The sequence below is a fragment of the Cyanistes caeruleus genome, chromosome 34, assembly GCF_971803275.1.
Source record: "Cyanistes caeruleus chromosome 34, bCyaCae1.hap1.1, whole genome shotgun sequence".
In the NCBI taxonomy this organism is placed as follows: Eukaryota; Metazoa; Chordata; class Aves; order Passeriformes; family Paridae; genus Cyanistes; species Cyanistes caeruleus.
Window position 1 is genome coordinate 2,071,545 of NC_141735.1, and position 27,964 is coordinate 2,099,508.

The 27,964-nt window shown below is 48.0% G+C and overlaps 1 protein-coding gene across 1 annotated transcript in view; it reads left to right on the forward strand.

The window, feature by feature from the left end:
* Positions 1–27,964, forward strand: part of LOC147647791 (1-phosphatidylinositol 4,5-bisphosphate phosphodiesterase beta-3-like) — an 87,866-nt gene that overhangs the window by 3,871 nt on the left and 56,031 nt on the right. Inside the window, exons 2-11 of the mRNA XM_086870881.1 lie at positions 2,015–2,092; positions 4,540–4,608; positions 9,635–9,775; positions 10,681–10,760; positions 12,980–13,033; positions 13,163–13,238; positions 19,220–19,320; positions 23,327–23,493; positions 26,582–26,728; positions 27,659–27,816. Of these exons, the coding sequence (XP_086727007.1) occupies positions 2,015–2,092; positions 4,540–4,608; positions 9,635–9,775; positions 10,681–10,760; positions 12,980–13,033; positions 13,163–13,238; positions 19,220–19,320; positions 23,327–23,493; positions 26,582–26,728; positions 27,659–27,816 (1,071 nt within the window). The remainder of the gene's footprint in view (positions 1–2,014; positions 2,093–4,539; positions 4,609–9,634; positions 9,776–10,680; positions 10,761–12,979; positions 13,034–13,162; positions 13,239–19,219; positions 19,321–23,326; positions 23,494–26,581; positions 26,729–27,658; positions 27,817–27,964) is intronic.

Here is a 27,964-nt window from a genome sequence, read left to right on the forward strand (position 1 = left end):
TCCCGGGTGGATTTTGGGGGGGTCCCAGGGGGGTTTGGGGGGTCCCCGGGGGGATTTGGGGGGTCCCGGATGGGATTTGGGGGTCCCGGGTGGATTTTGGGGTGTCCCGGGGGGGTTTTTGGGGGGTCCCGGGGGGGTTTTTGGGGGTCCCGGGTGGATTTTGGGGGGGTCCCGGGGGGGTTTGGGGGGTCCCAGGGGAATTTGGGGTTCCCGGGGTGGATTTTGGGGGGTCCCGGGTGGATTTTGGGGGGTCCCGGGGGGATTTGGGGGGTCCCGGGGGGGTTTGGGGGGTTCTGGGTGGATTTTGGGGTTCCCGGGGTGGATTTTGGGGGGTCCCGGAGGGGTTTGGGGGGTCCCGGGTGAATTTTGGGGGTCCTGGGTGGGATTTTGGGGTTCGGGGGGGATTTTGGGGTCCCCGGGTGAATTTTGGGGGTCCCGGGTGAATTTTGGGGGGTCCCGGGGTGGATTTTGGGGTTCCCGGGGTGGATTTTGGGGGGTCCCAGGGGGGATTTTGGGGGATCCCAGGGGGGATTTGGGGGGTCCCAGGGGGGATTTTGGGGGGTCCCAGGGGGGATTTGGGGGGTCCCGGGTGGATTTTGGGGGGTCCCAGGGGGGATTTTGGGGGGTCCCGGGGGATTTTGGGGGATCCCGGAGGGGTTTGGGGGGTCCCCGGGGGGATTTGGGGGGTCCCGGATGGGATTTGGGGGTCCCGGGGGGATTTTGGGGGGTCCCGGGTGGGTTTGGGGGGTCCCGGGGTGGATTTGGGGGTCCCGAGTGGATTTTGGGGGGTCCCGGGGGGATTTTGGGGGGTCCTTGGGGGGATTTTGGGGTTTGGGGGGATTTGGGGGTCCCGAGTGGATTTTGGGGGGTCCCGGGGGGGTTTGAGTGGTCCCGGGGTGGATTTTGGGGGTCCCGGGTGGATTTTGGGGGGGTCCCGGGGGGATTTTGGGGTTCCCGGGGTGGATTTGGGGGATCCCAGGGGGGATTTTGGGGGGTCCCGGGGGGATTTGGGCGGTCCCGGGGGGGATTTGGGGGTCCCGGGGGGATTTTGGGGGGTCCCGGGTGGATTTTGGGGGGTCCCGGGGAGATTTTGGGGTTCAGGAGAGGAATTTGGGGGTTCGGGGGGAGAATTTGGGAGTCCTTGGGGGGATTTTGGGGGTCCCGGATGGGATTTGGGGGTCCCGGGGTGAATTTTGGGGGTCCTGGGGGGGAATTTGGGGTTCGGGGGGGATTTGGGAGCCCCTGGGGGGAATTTGGGGGGTCCCAGGGGGGATTTGGGCTGTCCCGGGTGGGATTTTGAGGGTCCGGGGTGGATTTTTGGGGTGCTGAGGAGGTTTTTGGGGGTCCCGGGTGGGATTTTGGGGGTCCCAGGGTGGGATTTTGGGGGTCCCGGGTGGGATTTTGGGGGTCCTGGGGGGATTTTGGGGGTCCGGGGTGTATTTTTGGGGTGCTGAGGAGGTTTTTGGGGGTCCCAGGGGGGATTTTGGGGGTCCCAGGGGGGTTTTTGGGGGTCCCGGGGGGGTTTTTGGGGGTCCCAGGGTGGGATTTTGGGGGTCCCGGGTGGGATTTTGGGGGTCCGGGGTGTATTTTTGGGGTGCTGAAGAGGTTTTTGGGGTGCTGAGGAGGTTTTTGGGGGTCCCCGGTGGGATTTTGGGGTCCCGGGGGTTTTTGGGGGTCCGGGGTGTATTTTTGGGGTGCTGAGGAGGTTTTTGGGGGTCCCAGGGGGGATTTTGGGGGTCCCGGGTGGGATTTTGGGGTTCCCGGGGGGGGGTTTGGGGGTCCCGGATGGGATTTTGGGGGTCCCGGGTGGGATTTTGGGGGTCCTGGGTGGGTTTTTGGGTGTCCGGGGTGGATTTTTGGGGTGCTGAGGAGGTTTTTGGGGGTCCCAGGGGGGATTTTGGGGGTCCCAGGGGGGTTTTTGGGGGTCCCGGGTGGGTTTTTGGGGGTCCGGGGTGTATTTTTGGGGTGCTGAGGAGGTTTTTGGGGTGCTGAGGAGGTTTTTGGGGTCCCCCAGGAGCCCCCCAGCCACACCCCGGTGACGCTGAGGGTCGACCCCGATGGATTCTTCCTCTACTGGACGGGGCCCAGCGCGGTGAGAGCCCGAAAGTCACCCCAAAAACGGGACCCCGAAAACGGGACCCCAAAAACGGGACCCCGAAAATCACCCCAAAAATGGGACCCCAAAAACGTGACCCCAAAAACGGGACCCCGAAAGTCACCCCGAAATTCTGACCCTGAAAATGGGACCCCAAAATAAAGAAACCCCAAAAACGGGACCCCAAAAACGGGACCCCGAAAGTCACCCCAAAAATGGGACCCCGAAAATCACCCCGAAATTCTGACCCTGAAAATGGGACCCCAAAATAAAGGAACCCCAAAAATGGGACCCCGAAAATGGGACCCCGAAAGTCACCCCAAAAATGGGACCCCAAAAATCTGACCCCGAAAATGGGACCCCGAAAGTCACCCCAAAAATGGGACCCCAAAAATGGGACCCCGAAAGTCACCCCAAAATAAAGGAACCCCAAAAATGGGACCCCGAAAATGGGACCCCAAAAATGGGACCCCAAAAATGGGACCCCAAAAAGGACCCCAAAGAAAGGGACCCTAAAACAACCCATAGAAAGTGGCCCCAAAAACGACCCCAAAAAAGTGACCCCAAAAAAAGTGACCCCAAAAAAGGGACCCCAAAAACGACCCCCAAAAAAGTGACCCTAAAAAGGGACCCCAAAAACGGGACCCTAAAAATGTGACCCCAAAAAAAGGGATCCTAAAAAAAGGAACCCCCAAAAAAGACCCCAAAATTGTGACCCCAAAAACGACCCCAAAAAAAGGGACCCCAAAAAAAGGGACCCCAAAAAAAGGGACCCCAAAAAATGTGATCCTAAGAATGACCCCAAAAAAGTGACCCCGAAAAAGGGACCCCGAAAAAAGGGGATCCCAAAAAAGTGAATCCAAAAAGTGACCCCAAAAAAGTGACCCCGAAAAAGGGACCCTGAAAAAGGGACCCCAAAAAAGGGACCCCAGAAATGTGACCCTAAAAAGGGGACCCCAAAAAAGGGACCCCAAAAAAGGGATCCCGAAAAAGTGACCCCAAAAAAGGACCCCAAAGAAAGGGACCCTAAAACAACCCATAGAAAGGGACCCCAAAAACGACCCCAAAAAAGTGACCCCAAAAAGGTGACCCCAAAAATGTGACCCCAAAAACGACCCCCAAAAAAGTGACCCTAAAAAGGGACCCCAAAAACGGGACCCTAAAAATGTGACCCCAAAAAAAGGGATCCTAAAAAAAGGAACCCCCAAAAAAGACCCCAAAATTGTGACCCCAAAAACGACCCCAAAAAAAGGGACCCCAAAAAAAGGGACCTCAAAATTGTGACCCCAAAAAAGGGACCCCGAAAAAGGGACCCCAAAAAAAGGGACCCCAAAAAATGTGATCCTAAGAATGACCCCAAAAAAGGGACCCCGAAAAAGTGACCCTAAAAAAGGGACCCCAAAAATGGGACCCCAAAAATGGGACCCGTGAGATTTTCCCACGCCCCTCCCCCACCCCCCGGAAATGCCGCCCCTCCCCCACCCGGAAACGGAGCCGCTTTTGGGGTCCCTGATTCGATTTTTGGGGTCCCTGACCCGGTTTTGGGGGTCCCTGACCCGGTTTTGGGGGTCCCTGACCCCATTTTGGGGGTCCCTGATCCATTTTTGGGGTCCCTGACTCGATTTTGGGGGTCCCTGACCCGGTTTTGGGGGTCCCTGATCCATTTTTGGGGGTCCCTGATCCATTTTTGGGGTCCCTGACTCGATTTTGGGGGTCCCTGACCTGGTTTTGGGGTCCCCAGAGCGGTTTCGGGGGTCCCTGAACCAGTTTTGGGGTCCCTGACCCGTTTTTTGGGGTGCCCTGATGCATTTTTGGGGGTCCCTGATGCATTTTTGGGGTGTCTGGCGCAGTTTTTGGGGGTCCCTGACCCATTTTTGGGGTCCCTGACCCCATTTTGGGGTCCCTGACCCGGTTTTGGGGTCCCTGATCCATTTTTGGGGTCCCTGACCCCATTCTGGGGGTCCCTGACTCGATTTCGGGTTCCCTGACCCGTTTTTTGGGGTCCCTAACCCGTTTTTGGGGGTCCCTGACCCGGTTTTGGGGGTCCCTGACTCGATTTTGGGGGTCCCTGACCCGGTTTTGGGTGTCCCTGACCCATTTTTGGGGGTCCCTGACCCGATTTTCGGGGTCCCTGACCCCATTTTGGGGGTTCCTGACCCATTTTGGGGGTCCCTGACCAGATTTCGGGGTCCCTGACCCGGTTTTGGGGGTCCCTCACCCATTTTTGGGGGTCCCTGACCCGGTTTCGGGGTCCCTGACCCGTTTTTGGGGGTCCCTGACCCAGTTTCGGGGTCCCTGACCCGGTTTTGGGGGTCCCTGACTCGGTTTCGGGGTCCCTGACCCGTTTTTGGGGGTCCCTGACCCGTTTTCGGGGGCCCCTGACCGGATTTCGGGGTCCCTGACCCGATTTTGGGGGTCCCTGACCGGTTTTGGGGTCCCCCCAGGAGGTGGAGCTGTTGGACATTTGCAGTATCCGGGACACCCGGACCGGGCGCTTCGCCCGCGCCCCCAAGGTGGGACCCCAAAAACCCCGGGGGGGCTGGGGGGGTTCGGGGGTCCCGGGGGGGTTTTGGGGTCATTTTGGGGGGTCCTGGGGGGGTTTTGGGGGTCATTTTGGGGGTCCCGGGGGAGTTTTGGGGGTCATTTTGGGGGGTTCTGGGGGGATTTGGGGGATCCTGGGCGGGATTTGGGGGGTCTGAGGGGGATTTTGGGGATCCCTGAGGGGATTTGGGGGTCCCTGAGGTATTTGGGGGTCCCTGGGGGGGATTTTGGGGGTCCCTTTGGGGGGTTTTGGGGGTCCCTGAGGAATTTGGGGGTCATTTTGGGGGTCTCTGGGGGGATTTGGGGGTCTCTGGGGGGGATTTTGGGGGTCCCTGGGGAATTTGGGGGACATTTTGGGGGTCCCTGAGGGGATTTGGGTTTCCCTGGGGGGGATTTTGGGGTTCCCGGGGGCGGATTTGGGGGTCCCTGAGGAATTTGGGGGTCATTTTGGGGGTCCCTGGGGGGGATTTAGGGGGTCCCGAGGGGAATTTGGGGGTCCCTGGGGGGGATTTGGGGGATCCTGGGGGGGATTTGGGGGTCCCTGGGAGGATTTTGGGGGTCATTTTGGGGGGTCCTGGAGTGCATTTGGGGGTCCCTGGGGAGGATTTGGGGGTCCCTGAGGGAATTTGGGGGTTATTTTGGGGGTCCCTGGGGGGGATTTGGGGGTCCCTGGGGGGATTTGGGGGGTCTGAGGGGGAATTCAGGGGATCCTGGGGGGGATTTGGGGGGTCTGAGGGGGATTTTGGGGATCCCTGAGGGGATTTGGGGGTCCCTGAGGAATTTGGGGATCATTTTGGGGGTCCCTGGGGGGGATTTAGGGGGTCCCGAGGGGGATTTGGGGGTCCCTGGGGGTGATTTTGGGGGGTCTGGGGGTGATTTTGGGGAATTTAGGGGGGATTTGGGGGTCATTTTGGGGGTCCCTGGGGAGGATTTGGGGTTCCCTGGGGAATTTGGGGATGATTTTGGGGGTCCCCGGGGGGATTTGGGGGCTTTTGCGACGTTTGTGACCCAATTTTGGGGGATTTGGGGCAATTTTGGGGGGTTTTTGCCCATTTTGAGTTCCTTTTTTCCCATTTTTGCCGTTTTTTGCCCCATTTGAGCTCAGTTTCCACCCATTTTTAACCCATCCATTCCCATTTTTGATGATTTTCTTCCCATTTTTGCCATTTTTTACCCCATTCCATTGGGTTTTTACCCATTTTTAACCCATCCACTCCCGTTCCCCCCATTTTTCCCGTTTCCCCTGTGTTTTTTGCCCCATTTCAGTTGGGTTTTCACCCATTTTTGATGATTTTATTCCCATTTCTGCCGTGTTTTACCCCATTTCCGTGGGGTTTTTACCCATTTTTGATGATTTTATTCCCATTTTTGCCGTGTTTTACCCCATTCCAGTCGTTTTTTACCCATTTTTAACCCATCCATTCCCATTTTTGATGATTTTATTCCCATTTCTGCCGTGTTTTACCCCATTCCAGTCAGTTTTTACTCATTTTTGATGATTTTATTCCCATTTTTGCCGTGTTTTACCCCATTCCAGTCGTTTTTTACCCATTTTTAACCCATCCATTCCCATTTTTGATGATTTTATTCCCATTTCTGCCATGTTTTACCCCATTCCAGTCAGTTTTTACTCATTTTTGATGATTTTATTCCCATTTTTGCCGTGTTTTACCCCATTCCAGTCAGTTTTTACTCATTTTTCACGCAACCACCCCGTTTTTGATGATTTTTTTCCCATTTCTGCCATGTTTTACCCCATTCCAGTCAGTTTTTACCCATTTTTGATGATTTTATTCCCATTTTTGCCGTGTTTTACCCCATTTCAGTTGGGTTTTTACCCATTTTTGATGATTTTATTCCCATTTTTGCCATGTTTTGCCCCATTCCAGTCGGTTTTTACCCATTTCTAACCCATCCATTCCCATTTTTGATGATTTTTTTCCCATTTCTGCCGTGTTTTACCCCATTTCAGTTGGGTTTTTACCCATTTTTGATGATTTTATTCCCATTTTTGCCGTTTTTTACCCCATTTCCGTTGGGTTTTCACCCATTTTTAACCCATCCATTCCCATTTTTGATGATTTTATTCCCATTTTTGCCATGTTTTACCCCATTCCAGTCGGTTTTTACCCATTTTTGATGATTTTTTTCCCATTTTTGCCATGTTTTGCCCCATTCCAGTCGGTTTTCACCCATTTTTCACCCACCCACTCCCGTTTTTGATGATTTTATTCCCATTTTTGCCATTTTTTACCCCATTTCAGTTGGGTTTTTACCCATTTTTAACCCATCCATTCCCATTTTCCACCTTTTTTCCCATTTCTGCCTTTTTTTACCCCATTCTGGGTGGGTTTTTACCCATTTTTGATGATTTCATTCCCATTTTTGCCATTTTTTACCCCATTTCAGTTGGGTTTTTACCCATTTTTAATGCATCCATTCCCGTTTTCCACCTTTTTTCCCATTTTTGCCATTTTTTGCCCCATTTGAGCTCAGTTTCCACCCATTTTTAACCCATCCATTCCCATTTTTGATGATTTTATTCCCATTTTTGCCGTGTTTTACCCCATTCCAGTCGGTTTTTACCCATTTTTGATGATTTTATTCCCATTTTTGCCATGTTTTACCCCATTCCAGTCGGTTTTCACCCATTTTTAACCCATCCATTCCCATTTTTGATGATTTTATTCCCATTTTTGCCATGTTTTACCCCATTCCAGTCGGTTTTTACCCATTTTTGATGATTTTATTCCCATTTTTGCCGTGTTTTACCCCATTTCCGTTGGGTTTTTACCCATTTTTGATGATTTTATTCCCATTTCTGCCATGTTTTACCCCATTCCAGTCGGTTTTTACCCATTTTTAACCCATCCATTCCCATTTTTGATGATTTTATTCCCATTTCTGATGGTTTTTGACCCATTTGGGGTCATTTTGCCCCATTCTGAGTGGGTTTTTACCCATTTTTGATGATTTTCTTCCCATTTTTGCCATTTTTTACCCCATTTCAGTTGGGTTTTTACCCATTTTTGATGATTTTTTTCCCATTTTTGCTGTTTTTTACCCCATTTCAGTCGGTTTTCACCCATTTTTAACCCATCCATTCCCATTTTTGATAATTTTATTCCCATTTTTGCTGTGTTTTACCCCATTCTGGGTGGGTTTTTACCCATTTTTGATGATTTTTTTCCCATTTTTGCCGTGTTTTACCCCATTCCAGTCAGTTTTTACCCATTTTTGATGATTTTATTCCCATTTCTGCCATGTTTTACCCCATTTCCTTTGGGTTTTTACCCATTTTTAACCCATCCATTCCCATTTTTGATGATTTTATTCCCATTTCTGCCGTGTTTTACCCCATTCCAGTCGGTTTTCACCCATTTTTAACCCATCCACTCCCATTTTTGATGATTTTATTCCCATTTTTGCCATGTTTTGCCCCATTTGAGCTCAGTTTTCACCCATTTTTAACCCATCCATTCCCATTTTTGATGATTTTATTCCCATTTTTGCCATTTTTTACCCCAATTCCGTTGGGTTTTTACCCATTTTTAACCCATCCATTCCCATTTTTCCCCCTTTTTTCCCATTTCTGCCTTTTTTTACCCCATTTCCTTTGGGTTTTTACCCATTTTTGATGATTTCATTCCCATTTTTGCCATTTTTTACCCCATTTCAGTTGAGTTTTTACCCATTTTTAACGCATCCATTCCCATTTTCCACCTTTTTTCCCATTTTTGCCATTTTTTGCCCCATTTGAGCTCAGTTTCCACCCATTTTTAACCCATCCATTCCCATTTTTGATGATTTTATTCCCATTTTTGCCATGTTTTACCCCATTTCCGTGGGGTTTTTACCCATTTTTGATGATTTTATTCCCATTTTTGCCATTTTTTACCCCATTCCAGTCGGTTTTTACTCATTTTTCACGCACCCACTCCCGTTTTTGATGATTTTTTTCCCATTTTTGCCATGTTTTACCCCATTCCAGTCAGTTTTTACCCATTTTTCATGATTTTATTCCCATTTCTGCCATGTTTTACCCCATTTCCGTTGGGTTTTTACCCATTTTTGATGATTTTATTCCCATTTTTGCCGTGTTTTACCCCATTTCAGTCGGTTTTTACCCATTTTTAACCCATCCACTCCCATTTTTGATGATTTTATTCCCATTTTTGCCATGTTTTACCCCATTCCAGTCGGTTTTTACCCATTTTTGATGATTTTTTTCCCATTTTTGCCATTTTTTACCCCATTCCAGTCGGTTTTTACCCATTTTTAACCCATCCACTCCCATTTTTGATGATTTTATTCCCATTTCTGACGGTTTTTGGCCCATTTGGGGTCATTTTGCCCCATTCCAGGCAGGTTTTTACCCATTTTTGATGATTTTTTCCCATTTCTGCTGTGTTTTACCCCATTCCAGTCAGTTTTTACCCATTTTTGATGATTTTTTCCCATTTTTGCCGTGTTTTACCCCATTCCAGGTGGGTTTTTACCCATTTTTGATGATTTTTTTCCCATTTCTGCCGTGTTTTACCCCATTCCAGTCGGTTTTTACCCATTTTTAACCCATCCACTCCCATTTTTGATGATTTTATTCCCATTTCTGCCGTGTTTTACCCCATTCCAGTCAGTTTTTACCCATTTTTGATGATTTTATTCCCATTTTTGCCGTGTTTTACCCCATTTCAGTTGGGTTTTTACCCATTTTTGATGATTTTATTCCCATTTTTGCCATGTTTTGCCCCATTCCAGTCGGTTTTCACACATTTTTGATGATTTTATTCCCATTTTTGCCATGTTTTACCCCATTTCCCTTGGGTCTTTACACATTTTTGATGATTTTATTCCCATTTTTACCATTTTTTACCCCGTTTCAGTTGGGTTTTCACCCATTTTTGATGATTTTTTTCCCATTTCTGCCGTGTTTTACCCCATTTCCGTGTGTTTTCACCCATTTTTCACCCCCCCGTGTTCCCGTTGTTCCCGCGGCAGGACCCCCGCAGCCGGGGCGCTCTGGGTTTCGGGGTGCCCGGGGGGCCCCCCCCGGAGCGGCTGCTGACCGTGGTGCACGGCCCCGACCCCGTGGGCCTCGGCTTCCTCAACCTGCTGGCCGTGGAGCAGGGGGAGGCCAAGGTGGGCTCTGGGGGGGTCCTGGGGGGATTTGGGGAGGATTTGGGGGGGATTTGGGGGGTCTAGGGGGGATTTGGGGGGATTTGGGGCTTCCTCAACCTGCTGGCCGTGCGGGACGGGGAGGCCAAGGTGGGGTTTGGGGGGTTTGGGGGGATTTGGGGGGTCCTGGGAGGGATTTGGGGCGAATTGGGGGGATTTTGGGGGATTTGGGGGGGATTTTGGGCTTCCTCAAGCTGCTGGCCATGCGGGAGGGGGAGGCCAAGGTGGGGTCTGGGGGTCCTGGGGGGGATCTGGGGGGGATTTGGGGGGATTTGGGGGGGATTTGGGGGGATTTGGGGGGATTTGGGGGATTTGGGGGGATTTGGGGGGGATTTGGGGCTTCCTCAACCTGCTGGCCGTGGAGCAGGGGGAGGCCAAGGTGGGGTTTGGGGGTCCTGGGGGGGAATTGGGGGGTCCTGGGGGGGATTTGGGGGGATTTGGGGCTTCCTCAACCTGCTGGCCGTGCGGGACGGGGAGGCCAAGGTGGGGTTTGGGGGGGTCCTGGGGGGGATTTGGGGGGGATTTGGGGGGATTTGGGGGGGATTTGCGGGGATTTGGGGGGTCTGGGGGGGATTTGGGGGGTCCTGGGGGGATTGGGGGGTTCTGGGGGGGTCCTGGGGGGGATTTGGGGGGATTTGGGGGATTTGGGGCATTTTGGGTGATTTTGGGGTGGTTTTGGGTGATTTTGTGGTGATTTTGGGGTGGTTTTGCCCCGATTTGGGGATTTTTGGGGTGATTTTGGGGTGATTTTGGGGTGTTTTTGCCCCGATTTGGGGATTTTGAGGTGATTTTGGGTGATTTTGGGGTGGTTTTGGATGATTTTGAGGTGATTTTGGGGTGTTTTTGCCCCGATTTGGGATTTGCTGCAGGTGTGGACTGAGGAGCTTTTCCGCTTGGCCACGAACATCCTGGCCCGGAACGCGTCGCGGAACACCCTGCTCAGGAAGGCGTGGGTACCCCAAAACACCCAAAAACACCCAGAAACACCCCAAAAACCCCCAGAAACACCCAGAAACACCCCAAAAACACCCAGAAACACCCAAAAACACCCAGAAACACCCCAAAAACCCACAAAAACACCCCAAAAACACCCAGAAACACCCAGAAACACCCCAAAAACACCCCAAAACACCCCAAAACCACCGGAACACCCTGCTCAGGAAGGCGTGGGTACCCCAAAAACCCCCAAAACACCCAGAAACACCCCAAAAACACCCAGAAACACCCCAAAAACCCACAGAAACACCCAAAACACCCAGAAACACCCCAAAAACCCCCAAAACACCCAGAAACACCCCAAAAACACCCAGAAACACCCCAAAAACAGCCAAAAACACCCAAAAACACCCCAAAACACCCCAAAAGCACCCAGAAACACCCCAAAAACACCCAAAACCCCACAAATTCCCCCAAATCCGCCCAAAATCTACCCAAAATCCCCCAAATTCACCCCAAATCCCCCCCAAATCCCCCAAATCCCCCCCAATTCCTCCCCAAGTCCCCCCCAAATCCCCCAAAATCCCCCCCAAATCCCCCAAATCCTCCCAAAATCCCCCCAAAATTCCCCAAAATTCCCCCAAAATTTCCCCCAAATCCCCCCCAAATCCCCCCAAATTTCCCCAAATCCCCCCAAATCCCCCAAATCCCCCCAAAATCCCCTCAAAATCCCCCAAAATTCCCCAAAATTATCACAAATCCTTCCAAAATCCCCCAAAATCCCCCCCAAATTCCCCCAAAATCCCCCCAAATCCCCCCCAAATTCTCCCCAAATCCCCCCCAAATCCCCCCAAAATCCCCCCAAATCCCCCCAAATCCCCCCCAAATCCCCCACAAATCCCCCCAAAATCCCCCCAAATCCCCCCCAAATTCTCCCCAAATCCTCCCCAAATGCCCCCAAAATCCCCCCAAATCCCCCCCAAAATCCCCCCAAATCCCCCCCAGAGCCCCCCAAATCCCCCAAATCCCCCCAAAATCCACCCAAAATCCCCCCAAATCCCCCCCAAATCCCCCCCAAATCCCCCCCAAATGCCCCCAAATCCCCCCAAATTCCCCAAAATCCCCCCAAATCCCACCAAATCCCTCCCAAATCCCCCAAATCCTCCCAAAATCCCCCCAAAATTCCCCAAAATTCCCCCAAAATCCCCTCAAAATCCCCCCGAAATTCCCCAAAATCCCCCAAATTCCCCCAAATTCCCCCAGATCCCCCCCAAATCCCCCAAATCCCCCCAAATCCCCCCCAATTCCCCCCAAAATCCCCCCAAAATCCCCCCAAATCCCCCCCAAAATCCCCCAAATCCCCCCCAGCCCCCCCCAAATCCTCCCCAAATCCTCCCCAATCCCCCCAAAATCCCCCAAAATTATCACAAATCCCCCCAATCCCCCCCAAATCCCCCAAAATCCCCCCAAATCCCCCCAAATCCCCCCAAATCCCCCCAAAATCCCCCAAAATTCCCCAAAATTATCACAAATCCCCCCCAAATCCCCCCAAATCCCCCCCAGACCTCCCCAAAATCCCCCCAAAATCCCCCAAATCCCCCAAAATCCCCCAAATCCCCCAAAATCCCCCCAAATCCCCCCCAAATCCCCCCAAATCCCCCAAAATCCCCCCCAAATCCCCCAAATCCCCCCCAAATCCCCCCAAATCCCCCCAAATCCCCCCAAATCCCCCCCAAATCCCCCCAAATCCCCCCCAGCCCCCCCAAATCCCCCAAATCCCCCCAAAATCCCCCAAATCCCCCCCAAATCCCCCCAAATCCCCCCCAAATCCCCCCCAAATCCCCCCAAATCCCCCCCAAATCCCCCAAATCCCCCAAATCCCCCCAAATCCCCCAAATCCCCCCCAAATCCCCCCCAAATCCCCCCAAATCCCCCCAAATCCCCCCCAAATCCCCCCAAATCCCCCCAAATCCCCCCAAATCCCCCCAAATCCCCCCCAAATCCCCCCAAATCCCCCAAATCCCCCCAAATCCCCCCCAAATCCCCCAAATCCCCCCAAATCCCCCCAAATCCCCCCAAATCCCCCCCAAATCCCCCCCAAATCCCCCCCAAATCCCCCAAATCCCCCCCAAATCCCCCCCAAATCCCCCAAATCCCCCAAATCCCCCCCAAATCCCCCCCAAATCCCCCAAATCCCCCCAAATCTCCCCCAAATCCCCCCACATCCCCCAGGTACACGAAGCTGACGCTGCAGCTGAACCCGGACGGGCGGATCCCGGTGAAGAAGTGAGGGAACCCCAAAAATTTTGGGGTTTTTTTTTCCCCCCTCTTCCCAAAAAAGAATCCCCCAAAATCTCAGGATTTGGGGATTTTGGGATTTTGGGAATTTTGGGGATTTTTGGGGTTTTTTGGCAGCATCCTGAGGATGTTCTCGGCCGACAAGAAAAGGGCGGAGACGGCGCTGGAATCCTGCGGGCTCGGCTGCTCCAGGGTGGGGGTCCCCAAAAAATTCGGGGTTCCCAAAAAAATCTGGGGTTCCCAAAAAATCTGGGATCAGAAAAAAATCTGGGGTCACCAAAATTCAGGGTTCCCAAAAAATCTGGGATCAGAAAAAAATCCGGGGTCACAAAATTTGGGGTTCCCAAAGAAATTTGGGGTCCCCAAAAAATTCGGGGTCCCCAAAAAATTCGGGGTTCCCAAAAAAATCTGGGATCAGAAAAAAATCTGGGATCACCAAAATTTGGGGTTCCCAAAAAAATTCGGGGTTCCCAAAAAATTCGGGGTTCCCAAAAAAATCTGGGATCAGAAAAAAATCTGGGATCAGAAAAAAATCCGGGGTCACAAAATTTGGGGTTCCCAAAAAATCTTGGGTTCCCAAAAAAATCTGGGATCAGAAAAAAAACTGGGATCACCAAAATTTGGGGTTCCCAAAAAAATCCGGGGTCACCAAAATTTGGGGTTCCCAAAATCCGGAGTCACAAAAAAATCTGGGATCAGAAAATCCGGGGTCCCCAAAATCCGGGGTCCCCAAAATCTGGGATTCCAAAAAAATCCAGGATCCTGAAATTTGGGGATCCCCAAAATCTGGGATCACAAAAATCTGGGATTGCAAAAAAATCTGGGATCAGAAAAAAATCTGGGATCACAGAATTTGGGGTTCCCAAAAAAATCCGGGGTCACCAAAATCCGAGATTCCCAAAAAAATCTGGGGTCCCCAAAAAATTCGGGGTCCCCAAAAAATCTGGGATCAGAAAAAATCTGGGGTCCCCAAAAAATTCGGGGTTCCCAAAAAAATCTGGGATCAGAAAAAAATCCGGGATCACAGAATTTGGGGTTCCCAAAAAAATCTGGGGTTCCAAAATTTGGGATCAGAAAAAAATCTGGGGTCACAAAATTCGGGGTTCCCAAAAAATCCGGGATCAGAAAAAAATCTGGGATCACAGAATTTGGGGTTCCCAAAAAAATTTGGGGTTCCCAAAAAAATCTGGGATCAGAAAAAAATCTGGGGTCACCAAAATTCGGGGTTCCCAAAAAATCTGGGGTTCCCAAAAAAATCTGGGATCAGAAAAAAATCTGGGATCACAAAATTTGGGGTTCCCAAAAAAATTTGGGGTTCCCAAAAAATTTGGGATCAGAAAAAAATCTGGGGTCACCAAAATTCAGGGTTCCCAAAAAATCTGGGGTTCCCAAAAAATCTGGGGTTCCCAAAAAAATCTGGGATCAGAAAAAAATCCGGGGTCACAAAATTTGGGGTTCCCAAAGAAATTTGGGGTCCCCAAAAAATTCGGGGTTCCCAAAAAATTCGGGGTTCCCAAAAAAATCTGGGATCAGAAAAAAATCTGGGATCACCAAATTTGGGGTTCCCAAAAAATCCAGGATCAGAAAAAAATCTGGGGTCACCAAAATTTGGCGTTCCCAAAAAAATTTGTGATTCCAAAAAAATCTGGGATCCCCAAAATCCGGGATCAACAAAATTCAGGTTCCCAAAAAAATCTGGGGTTCCCAAAAAAATCTGGGGCTCCCAAAAAATCCGGGGTCCCCAAAATCCGGGATTCCCAAAAAATCTGGGATTCCCAAAAAATCCGGGATCAGAAAAAAATCTGGGATCAGAAAATTTGGGGTTCCCAAAAAAATCCGGGATCCCCAAAATCCGAGATTCCCAAAAAAATCTGGGGTTCCCAAAAAATTCGGGGTCCCCAAAAAATTCGGGGTCACAAAAAAATCCGGGGTCACAAAATCCGGGATTCCAAAAAAATCCAGGATCCTGAAATTTGGGGATCCCCAAAATCTGGGATCACAAAAATCCGGGATTCCAAAAAAATCTGGGATCAGAAAAAAATCTGGGATCACCAAAATTTGGGGTTCCCAAAAAAATCCAGGGTCACCAAAATCCGAGATTCCCAAAAAATCTGGGGTTCCCAAAAAATCTGGGGTCCCCGAAAAATTCGGGGTCACAAAAAAATCCGGGGTCACAAAATTCGGGATTCCAAAAAAATCCGGGATCCTGAAATTTGGGGATCCCCAAAATCTGGGGTCACAAAATTTGGGATCAGAAAATTTGGGATCCCCAAAATCTGGGATCACCAAAATTTGGGGTTCCCAAAAAAATCCGGGGTCACAAAATCCGGGGTCACCAAAATTCGGGGTTCACAAAATCCGGAGTCACAAAAAAATCTGGGATCAGAAAATCCGGGGTCCCCAAAATCCGGGATCCTGAAATTTGGGGATCCCCAAAATCTGGGATCACAAAAATCTGGGATTGCAAAAAAATCTGGGATCAGAAAAAAATCCGGGGTCACAAAATTTGGGGTTCCCAAAAAAATCCGGGATCCCCAAAAAATTCGGGGTCCCCAAAAAATTCGGGGTTCCCAAAAAATCTGGGATCAGAAAAAAATCTGGGATCACCAAAATTTGGGGTTCCCAAAAAAATCCGGGATCCCCAAAAAATTCGGGGTCCCCAAAAAATTCGGGGTTCCCAAAAAATCTGGGATCAGAAAAAAATCTGGGATCACCAAAATTTGGGGTTCCCAAAAAAATCCGGGGTCACAAAATTCGGGATCAGAAAATTTGGGATCCCCAAAATCCGGGATCATAAAATCTGGGGTCACCAAAATTTGGGGTTCTCAAAATCCGGAGTCACAAGAAAATTCGGGATTCCCAAAATCCGGGGTCCCCAAAATCCGGGATCCTGAAATTTGGGGATCCCCAAAATCTGGGATCACAAAAATCTGGGATTCCAAAAAAATCCGGGATCAGAAAAAAATCTGGGATCACCAAAATTTGGGGTTCCCAAAAAAATCCGGGGTCACCAAAATCTGAGAATCCCAAAAAAATCTGGGATTCGAAAAAAATTCGGGGTCCCCAAAAAATCTGGGATCAGAAAAAAATCTGGGATCACAGAATTCGGGGTTCCCAAAAAATTTGGGGTCCCAAAAAAATTCGGGGTCCCCAAAAAAATCTGGGGTTCCCAAAAAATCTGGGATCAGAAAAAAATCCGGGATTACCAAAATTCGGGGTTCCCAAAAAAATCTGGGGTTCCCAAAAAATTCGGGGTCCCAAAAAAATTCGGGGTTCCCAAAAAATTTGGGGTTCCCAAAAGAATCTGGGATCAGAAAAAAATCCGGGGTCACCAAAATTCGGAGTTTCCAAAAAATTTGGGGTCACAAAAAAATCTGGGATCAGAAAATTGGGGATCCCCAAAATTCGGGGTCCCCAAAAAATTCGGGGTTCCCAAAAAATTCGGGGTTCCCCAAAAAATCCGGGATCAGAAAAAAATCTGGGATCACCAAAATTTGGGGTTCCCAAAAAAATCCGGGGTCACAAAATCCGGGGTCACCAAAATTCGGGGTTCCCAAAAAATCTGGGGTCCCCAAAAAATTCGGGGTCACAAAAAAATCCGGGGTCACAAAATCCGGGATTCCAAAAAAATCCAGGATCCTGAAATTTGGGGATCCCCAAAATCTGGGATCACCAAAATTCGGGGTTCCCAAAAAATTTGGGGTTCCCAAAAAAATCTGGGATCAGAAAAAAATCTGGGATCAGAAAAAAGTCCGGGATCACCAAAATTTGGGGTCCCCAAAAAACCCGGGGTCCCCAAAATCCGGGATTCCAAAAAAATCTGGGGTCACAAAATTTGGGATCAGAAAATCTGGGATCCCCAAACTCCAGGATTGCCAAAATCCGGGGTTCCCAAAAAAATCTGGGTTCCCAAAAAATTCGGGGTCCCCAAAAAATTCGGGGTCCCCAAAAAATCTGGGGTTCCCAAAAAAATCTGGGATCACCAAAATTTGGGGTTCCCAAAAAAATCCGGGGTCACAAAATTCGGGATCAGAAAATTTGGGATCCCCAAAATCTGGGATCACCAAATTTGGGGTTCCCAAAAATCTGGGGTCACCAAATTGGGGATCCCAAAAAAATCCGGGGTCCCCAAAATCTGAGGTTCCAAAAAAATTTGGGATTCCCAAAATTTGGGGTTCCAAGATTGGGGGTCCCAAAATTTGGGATCCCAGAAAATCCGGGGTCCCCAAAATCCGGGGTTCCAAAAAAATCCGGGATCCCCAAAATTTGGGGTTCCAGAAATCCAGGATCACAAAATTGGGGCTCCCCAAAATCCGGGGTCCCCAAAATCCGGGGTCCCCAAAATCCGGGGTCCCCAAAATCCGGGTTCCCAAAATTTGGGGTTCCCAAAAAATCCGGGATCACAAAATTGGGGATCCCCAAAATCCGGGATCAGAAAATTTGGGGTTCCAGAAATTCGGGGTCCCCAAAATCCAGGGTCCCCAAAATCTGAGGTCCCAAAATTGGGGATCCCCAAAATTTGGGGTTCCAGAAATCCGGGGGTGAAAAATTCCTGGGGGGATTCGGGGTTTGCCGGGGAATTTGGGAGAATTTGGGGAATTTGGGGGAATTTGGGGGAATTTGGGGGAATTTGGGGGAATTTGGGGGAATTTGAGGGAATTTGGGGGAATTTGGAGGATTTTGGGGTTTTTTTGGCTGATTTGGGCTGATTTTGGGGTGATTTTGGGCTGACTTGGGGGTTTTTGGGGGTTTTTTTGGGGTGATTTTGGGGTGATTTTGGGTTCATTTTTGGGGTTTTTGGGGGTTTTTTTGGGGTGATTTTGGGGTGATTTTGGGTTCATTTTTGGGGGTTTTTTGGGGGTTTTTTTGGGGTGATTTTGGGGTGATTTTGGGTTCATTTTTGGGGTTTTTTGGGGTTTTTTTGGGGGTGATTTTGGGTTCATTTTTGGGGTTTTTTGGAGGTTTTTTTGGGGTGATTTTTGGTGATTTTGGGTTCATTTTTGGGGTTTTTGGGGGTTTTTTTGGGGTGATTTTGGGGTGATTTTGGGTTCATTTTTGGGGTTTTTTGGGGGGTTTTTTTGGGGTGATTTTTGAGGATTTTGGGGTGATTTGGGGGTTTTTTTTGGGTTTTTTTGGGGGTGATTTTGGGGTGATTTTGGGTTCATTTTTGGGGGTTTTTGGGGGTGATTTTGGGACAATTTTTGGATGATTTTGGGGTGATTTTGGGTTTTTTTTGGGGTGATTTGGGGTGTTTTTCGGGTGATTTGGTGATAATTTTGGGTTGATTTTTGGGTGCGTTTGGGATATATTTGGGTTGATTTTTGGGTTGATTTTGGGGTGTTTTTGGGTTGATTTTGGGTTGATTTTTGGGTTGATTTTGGGTGATTTTGAGGTGGTTTTGTGTTGATTTTTGGGTTGATTTTTGGGTTGATTTTGGGTGATTTTGAGGTGATTTTGGGATATTTTTGGGATAACTGGGTTGACTTTGGGGTGTTTTTGGGGTGTTTTTGGGATATTTTTGGGTTGATTTTGGGGTGGTTTTGTGTTGATTTTTGGGTTGACTTTGGGTTGATTTTAGGGTGTTTTTGGGATAATTTTGCGTTGATTTTTGGGTTGATTTTTGGGTTGATTTTGGGTTGATTTTGGGGTGTTGTTGGATTGATTTTGGGGTGTTTTTGGGTTGATTTTGGGTTGATTTTTGGGGTGTTTTTGGGTTGATTTTGGGGTGTTTCTGGGGTGTTTTTGGGATAATTTCGGGTTGATTTTGGGTTGATTTTGGGTTGATTTGGGGTTGATTTGGGGTTGATTTTGGGGTGTTTTTTGGGGTGTTTTTGGGATATTTTTGGATTGATTTTGGGTTGATTTTTGGGTGTTTTTGGGATATTTTTGGGTGTTTTTGGGTTGATTTTGGGGTGTTTTTGGGATATTTTTGGGATAACTTTGGGTTGACGTTGGGGTGTTTTTGGGTTGATTTTGGGATATTTTTGGGATAATTTTGGGGTGTTTTTGGGTTGATTTTTGGGGTGTTTTTGGGTTGATTTTGGGGTGTTTTTGGGGTGTTTTTGGGATATATTTGGGATATTTTTGGGTTGATTTTGGGGTGTTTTTGGGATATTTTTGAGATATTTTTGGGTTGACTTTGGGGTGTTTTTGGGGTGTTTTTGGGGTCCCCAGGGCGCCGCCATCCCCCTGGAGCTGTTCCCGTTCGAGACTTTCCGGCGATTCCTGAGCAAACTCTGCCTGAGGCCGGAGCTGGACAAAATCCTGCTGGAGATGTGCGGGAAACTCGGGATTTGGGGGGAAATCTGGGATTTTGGGGGGAAAATTTGGGATTTTGGGGGGAAAATTTGGGATTTGGGGGGAAAATTTGGGATTTTGGGGGGAAAAATTGGGAATTTTTGGGGGAAAATTTGGGATTTTTTGGGGGAAAATTCAGAATTTTGGGGGGGAAATTTGGGATTTTGGGGGGATAATTCGGAATTTTGGGGAAAATTTGGGATTCGGGAGGGAAAATTTGGGATTCGGGGGGAAAAACTCGGAGTTTTGGGGGGAAAAGTCGGAATTCAGGTGGAAATTTGGGATTTAGGGAAAAATTTGGGATTTTTGGGGGGAACATTCAGAATTCTGGGGGGAAAACTCAGAATTTGGGGGAAAATTTGGGATTTTTGGGGGAAAATTTGGGATTTTTGGGGGAAAATTCAGAGTTCTGGGGGAAAAATCGGAATTTTGGGGGGAAACTCGGAATTTTGGGGAAAATTTGGGATTTTGGGGGGAAATTTGGGATTTTTGGGGGGAAAATTCGAAATTTTGGGGGGAAAAGTCAGAATTCGGGGGGAAAAGCCAGAATTTTGGGGAAAATTTGGGATTTTGGGAAAAAATTGGGATTCTGGGGGAAAACTCGGAATTTTGGGCAGAAAAGCCAGAATTTTGGGGGGAAAACTCGGAATTTTGGGGGAAAATTTGAGAATTTTGGGGAAAATTCAGAATTTTGGGGGAGAATTCGGAATTCTGGGGGAAAACTCGGAATTCGGGGGGAAATTTGGGATTTTGGGGGGAAAATTTGGGATTTTGGGGGAAAATTTGGAATTTTGGGGAAAATTGGGAATTTTGGGGGGAAAATTTGGGAATTTTGGGGGAAAATTCGGGATTTTGGGGGAAAACTCGGAATTTTGGGGGGAAAATTTGGGATTTTGGGGAAAAATTTGGAATTTTGGGGGGGAAAATTTGGGATTTTGGGGGGATAATTCGGAATTTTGGGGAAAATTTGGGATTCGGGGGGGAAAATTTGGGATTCTGGGGGAAAAACTCGGAGTTTTGGGGAAAATTTGGGATTTTGGGGGGAAAATTTGGGATTCGGGGGGAAAAACTCGGAATTCTGGGGGGAAAAGCTGGAATTCGGGGGAAATTTGGGATTTTGGGAAAAATTTGGGATTTTGGGGGGAAATTTGGGAATTTTGGGGGAAAAATTGGGAATTTTGGGGGAAAAATTGGGAATTTTGGGGGAAAATTTGGGATTTTGGGGGGAAAACTCAGAATTTTGGGGAAAATTGGGAATTTTTGGGGGAAAATTTGGGAATTTTGGGGAAAATTGGGAATTTTTAGGGGAAAATTTGGGAATTTTGGGGGAAAAAATTTGGGAATTTTGGGGGAAAATTTGGGATTTTGGGGGGAAAACTCGGAATTTTGGGGAAAATTTGGGATTTTGGGGGTCGATTTGGGATTTTGGGGGGAAGATTTGGGATTTTTGGGGGAAAATTTGGGATTTTTGGGGGAAAACTCGGAATTTTGGGAGGAAAATTGGGAATTTTGGGGGGAAAGTCAGAATTTTGGGGGAAAACTCAGAATTTTGGGAAAAATTTGGGATTTTGGGGGGAAAACTCAGAATTTTGGGGAAAACTCAGAATTTTTGGGGAAAACTCGGAATTTTGGGGAAAATTGGGGATTTTGGGAGGAAAAATTGAGAGTTTTGGGGAGAAAACTTGGGATTTGTGGAAAATTTGGGATTTTTGGGGGGAAAATTTGGGATTTTGGGGGGAAAACTCAGAATTCGGGGGGGAAAACTCGGAATTCGGGGGGAAAAGCCAGAATTTTGGGGAAAATTTGGGATTTTGGGGGGAAAATTTGGGATTTTGGGAAAAATTTGGGATTTTTGGGGGAGAAATTTGGGATTTTTGGGGGGAAAATTCGGAATTTTGGGGGGAAAACTTGGAATTTTGGGGGGAAACCCAGAATTTTGGGGGAAAATTCAGAATTTTTGGGGGAAAATTGGGAATTTTTGGGGGAAAACTTGGAATTTTGGGGGGAAAATTTGGAATTTTGGGGGGAAAACTCAGAATTTTGGGGGGAAACCCGGAATTTTGGGGGAAAATTCGGAATTTTGGGGAAAATTGGGGATTTTGGGGGGAAAAATTGAGAGTTTTGGGGAGAAAACTTGGGATTTGTGGAAAATTTGGGATTTTTGGGGGGAAAACTCAGAATTCGGGGGGGAAAACTCGGAATTCGGGGGGAAAAGCCAGAATTTTGGGGAAAATTTGGGATTTGGGGGGAAAATTTGGGATTTTTGGGGGAGAAATTTGGGATTTTTGGGGGGAAAATTCGGAATTTTGGGGGGAAAACTTGGAATTTTGGGGGGAAACCCAGAATTTTGGGGGAAAATTCAGAATTTTGGGGGGAAAATTGGGAATTTTTGGGGGAATTTGGAATTCTGGGAGAAAAACTCAGAATTTTGGGGAAATTTGGGATTTTTGGGGGAAAATTTGAGAGTTTCGTGGAGAAAATTTGGGATTTGGGGGAAAATTTGGGATTTTGGGGGGAAGATTTGGGATTTTTGGGGGAAAATTTGGAGTATTGGGGAAAAATTTGGGGTTTTGGGGGAAATTTGGGATTTTGGGAAAAATTTGGGATTTTAAGAGGGAAAATTTGGGATTTTTTTAGGGGAAATTCCGGATTTTGGGGGAAAATTTGGGGTTAGGGGGGAAAATTCGGAATTTTGGGGGAAAATCCCGGATTTGGGGGGGGAATTTGGGGATTTGGGGGGAAATTCCGGATTTTGTGGGGGAAAATTTGGGATTTTGGGGGGAAAATTTGGGATTTTGGGAAAAATTTGGGATTTTGTGGGGGAGAAATTTGGGATTTTGGGGGGAAAATTGGGAATTTTTGGGGGAAAACTTGGAATTTTGGGGGGAAACCCAGAATTTTGGGGGAAAAACTCGGAATTTTGGGAGGAAAATTGGGAATTTTGGGGGGAAAAGTCGGAATTTTGGGGAAATTTTGGATTTTTTGGGGGAAAATTTGAGAGTTTTGGGGAGAAAATTTGGGATTTGGGGGGAAATTTGGGATTTTGGGGCTCGATTTGGGGTTTTTGGGGGGAAAATTTGGGATTTTTTGGGGGAAAATTTGGGGTTTTGGGGGGGAAATTTTGGATTTTGATGGAAAATTTGGAGTTTTGGGGAGAAAATTTGGGGTTTTGGTGGCAAGTTTGGGATTTTTTGGGGAAAATTTGGGGTTTTGGGTCAAATTTGGGGTTTTCTCTGCTGATTTTGGGGTGTTTTTGTGTTTCTGAGCTGATTTTGGGGTGTTTTTTGTGTTTCTGAGCTGATTTTGGGTCGTTTTGTGCCATTTCTGAGCTGATTTTGGGTTGATTTTTTGATTTCCCTGCTGATTTTGGGGTGTTTTGTGTTTCTGAGCTGATTTTGGGGTGTTTTGTGTTTCTGTGCTGATTTTGGGTTGATTTTTTGATTTCCCTGCTGATTTTGGGTTGATTTTTTGATTTCCCTGCTGATTTTGGGTCGTTTTGTGCCATTTCTGAGCTGATTTTGGGTTGATATTTTGATTTCCGAGCTGATTTTGGGTTGATTTTTTGATTTCCGAGCTGATTTTGGGTCGTTTTGTGCCGTTTCTGAGCTGATTTTGGGTTGATTTTTTGATTTCTGAGCTGATTTTGGGTCGTTTTGTGCCGTTTCTGAGCTGATTTTGGGGTGATTTTTGTGTTTCCGAGCTGATTTTGGGTCGTTTTGTGCCATTTCCCTGCTGATTTTGGGTTGATTTTTTGATTTCCGAGCTGATCTTGGGTCGTTTTGTGCCGTTTCTGAGCTGATTTTGGGGTGTTTTTTTGTGTTTCTGAGCTGATTTTGGGTTGATTTTTTGATTTCCCTGCTGATTTTGGGGTTGATTTTTTGATTTCTGAGCTGATTTTGGGGTGTTTTGGGCCGTTTCTGAGCTGATTTTGGTTTGATTTTTGTGTTTCCGAGCTGATTTTGGGTCGTTTTTGCCGTTTTCCAGCGGCGCCGCGGGGAAGCCGTACGTCAGCCGGGAGCAGCTTCGGGATTTCGTCAATTCCCGGCAGAGAGACCCCAGACTCAACGAGATTCTGTTCCCCCCGCTCGGCCCCGACGGCGCCCAGGCCCTGATCGAGCGCTACGAGCCCAGCCCCAGCTTCCGCCAGCGCGGTAATTCCGGAACATTCCACACTTTGGGGGATTTGGGGGATTTTTGGGGATTTTTTGGGATTTTGGGGGATTTTGGGGGATTTTTTTTGGGATTTTGGGGGATTTTTTGGGATTTTGGGGGATTTTTTGGGATTTTTTTGGGATTTTTTTTTTGATTTTTGGGGGATTTTGGGTGAATTTTTGGGGATTTTTTGGGGGATTTTTTTTGATTTTTGGGGATTTTTTGGGATTTTTTGGGGTTTTAGAGGGATTTTTTGGGGATTTTAGAGGGGATTTTTGGGATTTTTTGGGATTTTGGGGGATTTTTGGGGATTTTTTTGGGATTTTTGGGGATTTTTTGGGATTTTTTGGGATTTTGGGGCACCCAGGCCCTGATCGAGCGCTACGAGCCCAGCCCCAGCTTCCGCCAGCGCGGGAATTCTGGAACATTCCACACTTTCAGGGATTTGGGGGAATTTTGGGGATTTTTTGGGGATTTTTTTTGATTTTTGTGGGATTTTTTGGGATTTTTGGGGGGATTTTTTGGGAATTTTTGGGAATTTTTAGGGATTTTGGGGGGATTTTTTGGAGATTTTTGGGGATTTTTTGGGGGCATTTTGGGGGGATTTTTTTGGATTTTTTGGGTGATTTTTTTCAGGGATTTTTTTTTATTTTTGGGGGATTTTTTTGGAATTTTGGGGATTTTTAGGGATTTTTTTGGGATTTTTTTTATTTTTGAGGGATTTTTGGGGGATTTTTTTGGATTTTTGGGATTTTTTGGGGGATTTTTTGGGGGATTTTTTAGGATTTTTGGGGGGGTTTTGGGGGGAGTTTTTGGGATTTTTTGGGGGATTTTTTTGAGGGATTTTTTTGGATTTTGGGGGAATTTTGGGTGAATTTTGGGGATTTTTTTGGGGAATTTTTGGGGTTTTAGAGGGATTTTTTTGTATTTTAGAGGGATTTTAGAGGGATTTTTGGGGATTTTTGGGATTTTGGGGGATTTTGGGGCGCCCAGGCCCTGATCGAGCGCTACGAGCCCAGCCCCAGCTTCCGCCAGCGCGGGAATTCCGGAACATTCCACACTTTGGGGGATTTTGGGGATTTTTTGGGATTTTTTGGGATTTTTTTTTGGGAATTTTGGGGATTTTTTTTTATTTTTGGGGGATTTTTTTTTATATTTGGGGGATTTTTTAGGATTTTTTTTTATTTTTGGGGGATTTTGGGTGAATTTTGGGAATTTTTTGGGAATTTCTTGGGATTTTGGGGGATTTTGGGGGATTTTGGGGGATTTTGGGGCACCCAGGCCCTGATCGAGCGCTACGAGCCCAGCCCCAGCTTCCGCCAGCGCGGGAATTCCGGAACATTCCACACTTTGGGGGATTTGGGGGATTTTGGGATTTTTTGGGGATTTTTTTTTAAATGGGGAATTTTTTGGGATTTTTTAGGGGGTTTTTTTGAGATTTTTGGGGATTTTTTTATTTTTGGGGGATTTTTTTTGATTTTTGGGATTTTTTGGGGGATTTTTTTTTATTTTTTGGGGGGTTTTTTTTGAGGGAGATTTTTGGATTTTTGGGGGATTTTGGGTGAATTTTGGGGATTTTTTTGGGATTTTTGGGAATTTTTTGGATTTTATGGGATTTTTGGGGGTTTTAGAGGGATTTTTGGGGGGATTTTGGGGATTTTGGGGGATTTTTGGGGATTTTTGGAGATTTTTGGGGATTTGGGGGGATGTTTTTTGGGATTTTTTTTGATTTTTGGGAATTTATTGGGGGATTTTGGGGATTTTGGGGGATTTTAGGGGATTTTTGGGGATTTTTGGAGATTTTTGGAGATTTTGGAGGATTTTTGGGGATTTTTAGGGATTTTGAGGGATATTTTGGGGGATTTTGGGGGATTTTGGGGGATTTTTGGGGATTTTTGGAGATTTTTGGAGATTTTTGGAGATTTTTGGGGATTTTGGGGTGATTTTGGGATGATTTTAGGGATGATTTTGGGGGTGATTTTGGGGTAATTTTGGGATGATTTTGGGGATGATTTTGGGATGATTTTGGGGGTGATTTTGGGATAATTTTGGGTTCATTTTGGGGTGATTTTGGGTGTTTTTGGGGCCAGGCCAGCTGTCCCTGGAGGGGTTCTGGGGATGATTTTGGGATGATTTTGGGGTGATTTTGGGGTGATTTTGGGATGATTTTGGGGTGATTTTGGGATAATTTTGGGGTGATTTTGGGTGTTTTTGGGTCCAGGCCAGCTGTCCCTGGAGGGGTTCTGGGGATGATTTTGGGGTGATTTTGGGGTGATTTTGGGGATGATTTTGGGGATTGATTTGGGATGATTTGGGGTGATTTTGGGGATGATTTTGGGATAATTTTGGGGTGATTTTGGGTGTTTTTGGGGCCAGGCCAGCTGTCCCTGGAGGGGTTCTGGGGATGATTTTGGGGTGATTTTGGGGTGATTTTGGGATGATTTTGGGGTGATTTTGGGGTGATTTTGGGGTGATTTTGGGGATTGATTTGGGATGATTTGGGGATGATTTTGGGTTGATTTTAGGGATGATTTTGGGATAATTTTGGGATAATTTTGGGGTGATTTTGGGGATGATTTGGGGGTGATTTTGGGGTTATTTTGGGGTGATTTTGGGTGTTTTTGGGGCCAGGCCAGCTGTCCCTGGAGGGGTTCTGGGGATGATTTTGGGGATGATTTTGGGGTGATTTTGGGGTGATTTTAGGGATGATTTTGGGGTGATTTTGGGATGATTTTGGGGTGATTTTGGGATAATTTGGGGTTCATTTTGGGGTGATTTTGGGTGTTTTTGGGCCCAGGCCAGCTGTCCCTGGAGGGGTTCTGGGGATGATTTTGGGGTGATTTTGGGATGATTTTAGGGATGATTTTGGGGATGATTTTGGGGATAATTTTGGGTTGATTTTAGGGATGATTTTGGGGTGATTTTGGGTTCATTTTGGGGTGATTTTGGGTGTTTTTGGGGCCAGGCCAGCTGTCCCTGGAGGGGTTCTGGGGATGATTTTGGGGTGATTTTGGGGTGATTTTGGGATGATTTTGGGGATGATTTTGGGGATGATTTTGGGGTGATTTTGGGTGTTTTTGGGGCCAGGCCAGCTGTCCCTGGAGGGGTTCTGCCGGTACCTGGGCGGGGACGAGAACGGGATCGTCCCCCCCGAGACGCTGCAGCTGCACCAGGACATGAGCCAGCCCCTGAGCAGCTACTTCATCAACTCCTCGCACAACACCTACCTGACAGGTACCCCAAACACCCCAAAAACACCCCAAAACACCCCAAAATCACAGCCCAAACTGCACCCCAAACTTCTCACACAACACCTGCCTGACAGGTACCTGAAACACCCCAAAACACCCCAAAACACCCCAAAAACACCCCAAAATCACAGCCCAAAACACCTCAAAACTACACCCAAACCCCCCAAAACCGCCCCCCAAACACCCCAAAAGCCCCGCTCCTGACGTGTTTTGGGGTGCGGGGCCGGGGTTTTGGGGTGAGGATGCTGTTTTTGGGGTGTTTCGGGGTGTTTTTGGGTGTTTTTGGGTGGTTTTGGGGTGTTTTTGGGGTGTTTTTGGGTGTTTTTGGGTGTTTTTGGGGTGTTTTTGGGGTGTTTTGGGGTGTTTTTGGGGTGTTTCAGGGTGTTTTTGGGGTGTTTTGGGGTGTTTTTGGGTGTTTTTGGGTGTTTTGGGGTGTTTTGGGGTGTTTTTGGGGTGTTTCTGGGTGTTTTTGGGGTGTTTCTGGGTGTTTTCGGGGTCTCCCGGCTCTCCTGATGGCTGCTGTCCCAGCGGGGCAGCTGACGGGGTGAGGATGGTGTTTTTGGGGTGTTTTTGGGGTGTTTTTGGGTGTTTTTGGGGTGTTTTTGGGGTGTTTTGGGGTGTTTTTATGTGTTTTTGGGGTGTTTCTGGGGTTTTTTGGGGTGTTTTTGGGGTGTTTTTGGGGTGTTTTTGGCGTGTTTTTGGGGTGTTTTTGGGTGTTTTTGGGTGTTTCTGTGTGTTTTTGGGGTGTTTCTGGGTTTTTTGGGTTGTTTTGGGGTGTTTCTGGGTGTTTTTGGGGTGTTTTTGGGGTGTTTCTGTGTGTTTTTGGGGTGTTTCTGGGGTGTTTTGGGGTGTTTTTGGGGTGTTTCTGGGTGTTTTCGGGGTCTCCCGGCTCTCCTGACGGCTGCTGTGGCAGCGGGGCAGCTGACGGGGCTGTCGTCGGCCGAGATGTACCGGCAGGTGCTGCTGAGCGGCTGTCGCTGCGTGGAGCTCGACTGTTGGCAGGGCCGGCCGCCTGACGAGGAGCCGCTGGTCACCCACGGCTTCACCATGACCACCGAGGTGCCCTTCAAGGTCAGCCGGAACGGCCCCGAAACCGCCCCGAAACGGCCCAAAAACCGACCCAAAACCGACCCAAAACTGACCCAAAACTGACCCAAAACCGACCCAAAACAGACCTAAAACCGCCCAAAAACGGCCCCAAAACCGCCCCAAAACTGAC